Source organism: Triticum urartu, chromosome 3A (genome assembly GCF_056163025.1).
Source record: "Triticum urartu cultivar PI428250 chromosome 3A, HENAU_Tu73, whole genome shotgun sequence".
NCBI classification, from domain to species: domain Eukaryota; kingdom Viridiplantae; phylum Streptophyta; class Magnoliopsida; order Poales; family Poaceae; genus Triticum; species Triticum urartu.
The window spans coordinates 658428725-658437111 of NC_141875.1; the positions used below are offsets into that span (position 1 = coordinate 658428725).

Consider the following 8387-nt stretch of genomic DNA (forward strand, 5'->3'; position numbering starts at 1 on the left):
GGTTTGAGTTCCAGACTGGAAGTACAGTTGAGCACTTGGTCATGGCAACATGACCTCCTGACACAAGGACCTCTTCTAGAGAATCCAAACCAACAACTTCATGTGCACTTGCACCAACTGTACGTCTGTACCACCAGGGTCTAGTTTCTAGAATGCATACCACATGAGCAGAAAGTTTCAGCAACCCTTGCCACTACTGGTTCTGAAGGTGAATCATCCATCCTCTACCATGAGTTCATAACTGCCAGAGAGGTCATACTTGCCAACTATTGGTACATGACATAGCTGTGGCCTGTGAAGCTTATCCATGTCCATTTAAGTGATTAATTCTACATGTTTTGTGACAGCTTGTTACTGTAGATCATCTGCAGTGAGCAAGAGCTTGAATACATGGAGTTTTGGAGGCATCCAAAGTTGTATAAATCCAGGTCACCAAAAGTCCAGGGATCAGGATCATGAGAGAGCAAAGGGGGCCAAAAGCAGAGCAAGGGAGGGAAAGGAAAAGAGAGGGGCAAGAGAAGGCAGACAGCCACCATATATCTTTTTTGACAGAGAAATGCCCCCACCCACAACACACCAATTTCATTCATTTGTTTATGAAATCCCAAAGTGCAAAAGCATCATGCATCTCTACCACCAGTAGGATAGAGATCTATGTCCCTGCATGGTTGGTTGGCCCCTCTCTTCTGCCTTTCCATGGCCAGCCCCCCTCTCAAGCCACATATAAAACCCTTCACCACCCTGCCTCCCCCTCAGGCCTCCACACCAGCTTCTTCAGCTGCATACATTTTCCATTGCAGGAGCTTGACTGCTGTCCAAAGAAATGGACCCCATCAGCATAGAGAAGATCAGGGCCATGAGGAAGTACAGGAGGAACAGGAAGCAGCAGCGGCTGCTCCCTGCCCTGGCACCTTACCTGGTGGCCACCTGTGGCGTCCTCTGCCTGCTGCTCACCAGCCCTGCCTGGTTCCCCAGGCTGTGCTCTCTCCTCGTCTCCTTCATCCTCACCACCCTCCCGGACCTGGCCACCGCCTTCCTGCTCAGCCCCAAGTGCCTCTTCGTCGTCGGCAACCTCATCGTCGCCTTCCTCATCGCCCAGTCTAGGCTATCTCCGAAGAGCCAGCTCGCTTCCGATGTGGATGTCGACGACGTCCACGAGGAGTACGTGAAGAGGAGCGTCGCACCGATGACCGCTAAGGCGACAGCTACCACGGTGGTGTTCACCGATCATGGCACCTCGGTTGAAGGAGTTTGGGAGGGAGAGAAGGAGAAGGAGGAGGAGGAGGGGGAGGAGCAGGGAGAGGAGGAGCTGGAGAAGAGAGTGGATGACTTCATTGCTAGGGTGAAGAGGCAGAGGAAGCTCGAAGGCAAGAGCTTCTTTGACACCGATCGATAGGTGACCATGCATGATCTGATTTGCCCTGGAGCTGGAAGATGCAACGTGCAAGAGAAGATTACGTCCAAATTAAGGATATGTAATGCTTTGTGCTACCATCCTTGCTTTTTATGTCTTGTTATTAATTAGGGTCAGTGGAAGAAGAAGAGGAGGAGGAAGAAGAACCGGTTCCAGTGTCTTCTCTTCTCACGATGTAGCTGGTTAATTCTGAGGCGTAGCAAATGCCCAGGGATTAGGCGGAGAGGAGGAGAGACAAGGAATGTGTGTGTGATCTTTGAAAAAGTTGAGAGAAAAAGAAGTGATGATGCCTATTGTCTTTCAGTTATCTTGCTTTGTGTCTAGCTGGTGGCATGATGCCATGATAATTTGTAGTGCTTAGAGAATCTGATGGTCACAAAGCTGCCGGGATGACACAGGACGCACGCAAAAGCTCAGTGGCATGTATGAAGTGATCAAGTGTAAACTAGAGGTTGACACATGCATGAATGTACTTTCAGATCAGCTGCTAAATGACCGGTCGCCCTTTCACAGTAAATAATCCGGAAAATTAGTGATGGAAATAATGGTTCTATTGTACTACCAGCAAGAATTAAAAGTAGAGTCATGGTTTCATACTTCCATTGATAATATTAGTAGTCACATTATCCTGCCAGCAAGAAGTAAAGGAGGAGACATAAATAAATGGCGCAGTTGTTGATCCAAAGCTTTTTTTTCTCTTTCTTTACTGATAAAATAAGAAGATCACACGCAATGCTGATTGTTCAGCCATCATAATAATAATAGCTATATTATCCTGCCAGCAAGAACTAAAAGAGGAGACATGAAAAGGTGACGCAGGTGTTGATCCAAAGGCTTTCTCCCTTTTCATTTCAAATGTCAACAGTAAAATAATAAGATCACACGCAATGCTGAATGTGCAGGCATCATAATAGTGGCAAAAAAGACTACCGACTGCCTGCATATCAGCATATCTGCATATGCACATGCAGCTTTTTTTCTTGGGATTTATCAATGGCGCAAGACCAAAAGATGCAGTGGGTTTTGAGTTAAATATAAATACGGAGGGTACTATTCTGAGTGGTGGTTTTATCACGAGTGATGGGACCCCAACCACTTGTAGATGCTGCCGGGGAGCGCTTTTCCGGCTGCTGATTCGGACAGGCGATAGTACTGCACAATATATCGAAAGTGATGTTCTAATCCTGAGCTCAGGTGTACAATAAAAACAGAAAAGGTTCAAAAAATGAAATCTTTTTTGTGTGAAACTTTGACAAATGTTTTCTTAGCTTGTAAAATTTAATCACCAGATGACATTCGTGTAAAATGTGAAACCTGGCAGTTCGTTCTTGCGAAGATCTGTGTCCCTGCATGGTTGGTTGGCCCCTCTCTTCTGCCTTTCCATGGCCAGCATCCCCCCTCATTGCGGCCATAGCTTCTTGAGCCTCATCAGGTCTCTTGTGTGCAGTCCATTGCAAGAGCTTGACTACTCAACTGCAGTCCAAAAAATGGACCCCGTCAGCATAGAGAAGATCAGCTGCTCCCCGCAAAAAAACATAGAGAAGATCAGGGGCATGAGGAAGTACAGGAGGAACAAGAAGCAGCATCAGCTGCTCCCTACCCTCGCACCGTACCTGATGCCCACCTGTGGCTTCCTCTGCCTGCTGCTCACCAGCCCTGCCTGGTTCCCGGACGCAGATTTTTTTGAGCACCTACACCCCGGCCCTGCTAGGCTGACCCTTCAATGTCGCTTTAAGATCTATGCCATCAACTAACTTTCTACATGAAATTATCTCCCTTTTGTTTCTCTCATATAGAACATGTCTTGAAGTTCAAACCTTTGCAGTGCGGCAAAGCTTGTGGCAAAGCTTTCTAACTATAATCTAGGATAAATCTTTCAGAATCTTTGGTCTGACATAAATACTAAAAATAATTTTTTTAATCAAACAAAACTTATTTTGTATATTTATGTTTGACCAAAAAATCTAAAAGTGTTATCCTAGATTCTAGTTAGAAAGCTTTGTCGTTCTACAAAGGTTTGACTTCAAGACATGTTCTATATGAGAGGAACAAAAAAAGAAATGTATTTACACGAATCGCCATGCGGGGAATGGATGGCTAGATAAGAAGGGCCTGAGAGCAGGTGCTCTAAAACATGTTTTTGCCTGGTTCCTAGGCTCTGCTTGCTCCTCGTCACCTTCCTCCCCAGTCCTCACCACCCTCCCTGACCTGGCCACGGCCTTCCTGCTCAGCCCCAAGTGCCTCTTCGTCGCCGACAACCTCATCGTCGCCTTCCTCATCGCCCAGTCTAGGCTAGCTCTGAAGAGCCAGCCCGCTTCCATCATGGATGTCGACAACATCCACGAGGAGTACGTGAAGAGGAGTGCCATGCCGATGACCACAAAGACGACTACTACCATGGTGGCGTTCTCTAATCAGTGTGCTTCGGTTGAAGCAGTTTGGGAGGGAGAGAAGGAAAGGGAAAAAGAGGAGGAGGAGGAGGAGCGCGGGGGGGGGGGGGGGGGGGGAGCTAGAGAAGAGGGTGGATGACTTCATTGCTAGGGTGAAGAGGCAGAGGAAGCTCGAAGGTAAGAGCTTCTTCGACACCGATCGATAGGCGACCATGCACGATCAACCTTGCTTAACCTCCTTGGAGCTGCAAGATGCAACATGCAAGAGAAGATTATGTCCGAATTAAGGATATGTAATGCTTTGTGCTACCATGCTTGCTTAATTATGTCTTGTTATTAATTAGGGTCAGAGGTAAGAGGAAGAAGAAGAGAAGGAAGAAGAATCGGTTCCAGTGTCTTCTCTTCTCACATTGTAGCTGGTTAATTCTGGGGTGTAAGAGTACCCAGGGATTAGGCAGAGAGGAGAGACAAGGAATGTGTGTGTGATCTTTGAAAAAGTTGAGAGAAAAAGAAGTGATGCTTGCTGTCTTTCAGTTATCTTGCTTTGTGTCTAGCTGGTGGCATGATGCCATGATTATTCTAGTGCTTAGAGAATCTGGTGGTCACAAAGCTGACGGGATGACACAGGACGCAAAAGCTCAATGGCATGTATGAAGTGATCAAGTGTAAACTAGGAGTAAATTGCACAGAAGTAGCACAATTAGGGCATTGGAAGCAGATTGGTACCAAGATTGGTAATTTTTACGTGTTAGTACCAAGTTTGAGGCGAGACGTTGCAAAAGAGGCTAAAAGTGTGTTTTATACGTATTGATAGGGAGTCTGACCGGTTGGGCCCGCCCGTCAGGTGCCACGCTGGCCAGTGAGCGCGTGCCCACGCGCTGACTCGGACGAGCCCCGGGTCGCACCGTTTAGGCGCGGCTGGTGCGTTTGAGCCAAACCCCACTCACCCACCCACCCCCCCGCTCTGCTCTGCCTTCTTCTTCCTTCTCTCTGCCTCGCCGCCGCCTACGCCCGCCCCCGCCGGCCGCCACACGACGCCGCCGCAGCCATGGTTTTGGAGGACGAGAGCAGCGATGACAACTCAAGCCTCCCGTACATGCACTCCAAAACCTCCACCGATGGGCTCAACCAGGTCAGTTACTCCATTGGAGCTAGGGTTAGGGTTAGGTTTAGAAAATTAGGGGATTTTTCTGTGTAGGTGGTCTTTATTGTGAGGATTTCGTTTGCTTTGCTTTGTCCTCGTCCTCCGCACATGATGGCAACTTGGATTTTGCTTGGGCGGGTGCCTTTCTCACTTGAGGACCCGGATTACAAGGGTCTTGAGCTAGATCTGATAGTGATGTGCGAGAAGCATGGGAAGCCATCAGAGAGGCTTGTTGCATTTGAAGGAACATTGACTGGGAGAAGGTTCTTAGCATGTGCAGAGTTGGTAATTTTCTTGCCTTATTGATTATGCACAGGATGTGTTCATTGAAAGTGACAGAGTCTTGTTTGCCTAGTGTTATTCAGTTATGTCTATGGTAATTTTGTTAGTCATATATGCCCTACTGTAGTGCTCATTGTAGGAATGCTGAATATTAAGTTCAGTGGAGTGCATTTTTGCTAAGTATAGGCTCAAGCATGCTCTGTTGTGTGCACATGCTATTTATTTATACTTGTATGCAGTGTTGCTTAGTACTCACATTAGCCCCTCCATTAGCTGATGTGTTACTCCTAATAAGTAACTATTGCTTACTGCTAACAGTAGGTACTATCAATAGCTAGTTTGTTGCTACAGGCTAATGTAGTGTATTTAGCTAGGCTAATGTAGTCTGGTTTGATAACTCTTCATTAAGTGATGTCTATGTTCCATTTGTTAGTGATATATGGCAAAGTAGTTCACTGGTAGAGTGGTAGTGCACATTGTAAGATTCCATTATATTAATGGCCAATTCTAAGTTGGTTATTATGCTAAGTTGAATGGAGTGTTACTCTGCTAAATATATACTGATCACCCATTGTAGGATTACATTAAGTTATTTTACAATGTGCTCCTGTTGCTTAGCACATGGTTGTGCAAATTCAATGTTGGTCAATACCAACATTAGCTACTGCCATGAACTAACTGTTGCTTACTACCCACAGTAGTTGTATTGTACTAAATTTTGCCCTTGTTATTTTTCCAGGAAGGTCAGAATTGTGGGTTTGTTTAGTGGGTTGATGAGCAGTGGCCCCCAACAATGGAGAATGCATTGTTGAAGCTTTGGTCAATGGTTGAAGAGAGCAAGTCTGTAGGGTGAATGATAATCTTGAAAGTGCTTTAACTATTCACCACTTGACAGAAGAAAAGAACAAGCTGGATGCAGACTATGACAAGTTAGTGAAAGATGTGCATCAACTTGCGGATATGCAGGAGGAGAGGGTTGTGGATTTCAGTTATCTGTAGTCCAACATCACATATCAGCACCAATGCAGAGCTGAATTGGTGGCTGGTATGAAGGCAGAAATGGCAAAGAAAGATGCAATTACGGAGAAGCTTCAACAGAAGTATGAACTCCTGTGCAACCTGACAAGTGCTCAAGCAACTGTCATCCAGAACTTGAAGTTGAAGAATATGAAAGAGAAGGAATTGCTTAGTGAGGCTAGGATGAGTTTGGAGTTGAAGAATACATAGTTCACAAATTTTGAGGAGAAGCTCACCCAAGAGAAGCTAGAGATGAATTTTTAGGTTGCTGATGTGCTGAAGCTCAAGGAAAACCATAATGAAGAGAAGTACAAGCAAGAGCTTAAGATTTGTAAGCTCGTGAAGGCAGAGGAGAATCTTAAGGAGAAGATCAAGGGGATCCAGGCCATCTTATAGAACTGAACAAGATGAAGTGAGATTAGTGGGCATTGCAGACCTTTCAGGAAGGATGGTTGTGCAATGACCTAGTAACTTAGAATTATGGTTGTGTAATGTATGGTTCTAGTAATTGTAAACTCTGGTTGTTTCTTTACCTAGTAGTTATGATATTCATCCTTTTGTGAGAAAATGATGGATTGTGCATTTGAACTGCACTATGTATTGTGAACAATGGTTGTGTATGCCTATAATGTGTTGAACTGTAGTAAGTATTGTTTGCTTATGTTATACTGATGCTGAAAATGGTCGCTAGTTTGTTGTAGAAATATTGATGCTTAAATTCTTAAATGCATTTGCAAAAGGAATAGTTTTTATGCTTAAATGCTTCCTCATCGTTCTTTTATTATGTTGCCACCCAAAACCCTAATTGATTCTTTTAGGTGGTTTCATCGACCCCGAGCCACCCTAGACCCTAAATGATAGGTTTAGGTGTTTTTGTCGACCTCGAGCCACCAAAACCCTAATTGATAGGTTTAGGTGGTTTTATCGACCCCGAGCCACCCTAGACCCTAGATGATAGGTTTAGGTGTTTTTGTCGACCCCAAGCCACCCAAACCCTAATTGATAGGTTTAGGTGGTTTCGTCGACCCCGAGCCACCCTAGAGCCTAATTGATAGGTTTAGGTGTTTTCGTCGACCCCGAACCACCAAAACCCTAATTGATAGGTTTAGGTGCTTTCGTCGACCCCGAGCCACCCTAGAGCCTAGATGATAGGTTTAAGTGTTTTCATCGACCCAGAGCCACCAAAACCTTAATTGATAGGTTTAGGTGGTTTCGTCGACCCCGAGCGACCCTAGAGCCTAATTGATAGGTTTAGGTGTTTTCGTCGACCCCGAGGCACCAAAACCCTAATTGATAGGTTTAGGTGGTTTCGTCGACCCCGAGCCACCCTAGAGCCTAGATGATAGGTTTAGGTGGTTTCGTCGACCCCGAGCCACCCTAGACCCTAGATGATAGGTTTAGGTGTTTTTGTCGACCCCGAGCCACCAAAACCCTAATTGATAGGTTTAGGTGGTTTCATCGACCCCGATCCACCAAAACCCTAATTGATAGGTTTAGGTGGTTTCGTCGACCCCGAGCCACCCTAGAGCCTAGATGATGGGTTTAGGTGTTTTTGTCGACCCCGAGCCACCAAAACCCTAATTGATAGGTTTAGGTGGTTTCGTCGACCCCAAGCCACCCTAGAGCCTAATTGATAGGTTTAGGTGTTTTCGTCGACCTCGAGCCACCAAAACCCTAATTGATAGGTTTAGGTGGTTTCGTCGACCCCGAGCCACCCTAGAGCCTAATTGATAGGTTTAGGTGTTTTCGTCGACCCCGAGCCACCAAAACCCTAATTGATAGGTTTAGGGGGTTTCGTCGACCCCGAGCCACCAAAACCCTAATTGATAGGTTTAGGTGGTTTCGTCGACCCCGAGCCACCCTAGAGCCTAATTTGATAGGTTTAGGTGGTTTCGTCGACCCCGAGCCACCCTAGAGCCTAATTGATAGGTTTAGGTGGTTTTGTCGACCCCGAGCCACCCTAGAGCCTAGATGAGAGGTTAGGTGTTTTCGTCGACCCCGAGCCACCAAAACCCTAATTGATAGGTTTAGGTGGTTGATACGTCCATTTTGCATCATGCTTTCATATCGATATTTATTGCATTATGGGCTGTTATTACACATTATGTCACAATACTTATGCCTTTTCTCTCTTATTTTA

General features: G+C 45.8%; 2 protein-coding genes across 2 annotated transcripts; both read left to right on the forward strand.

The window, feature by feature from the left end:
- The first annotated feature begins 689 nt into the window (after positions 1–689).
- On the forward strand, positions 690–1721 carry LOC125545778 (uncharacterized). Its single transcript, XM_048709809.2, has one exon. It carries the CDS (start codon positions 824–826, stop codon positions 1394–1396), a length of 573 nt encoding a protein of 190 aa, XP_048565766.1. The 5' UTR covers positions 690–823; the 3' UTR covers positions 1397–1721.
- Positions 1722–2796: 1075 nt separating this feature from the next.
- On the forward strand, positions 2797–4010 carry LOC125547130 (uncharacterized). Its single transcript, XM_087515880.1, has 4 exons — positions 2797–3087; positions 3412–3415; positions 3570–3888; positions 3920–4010. Exons 1-4 carry the CDS (start codon positions 2797–2799, stop codon positions 4008–4010), a joined length of 705 nt encoding a protein of 234 aa, XP_087372006.1.
- Positions 4011–8387: the final 4377 nt, after the last annotated feature.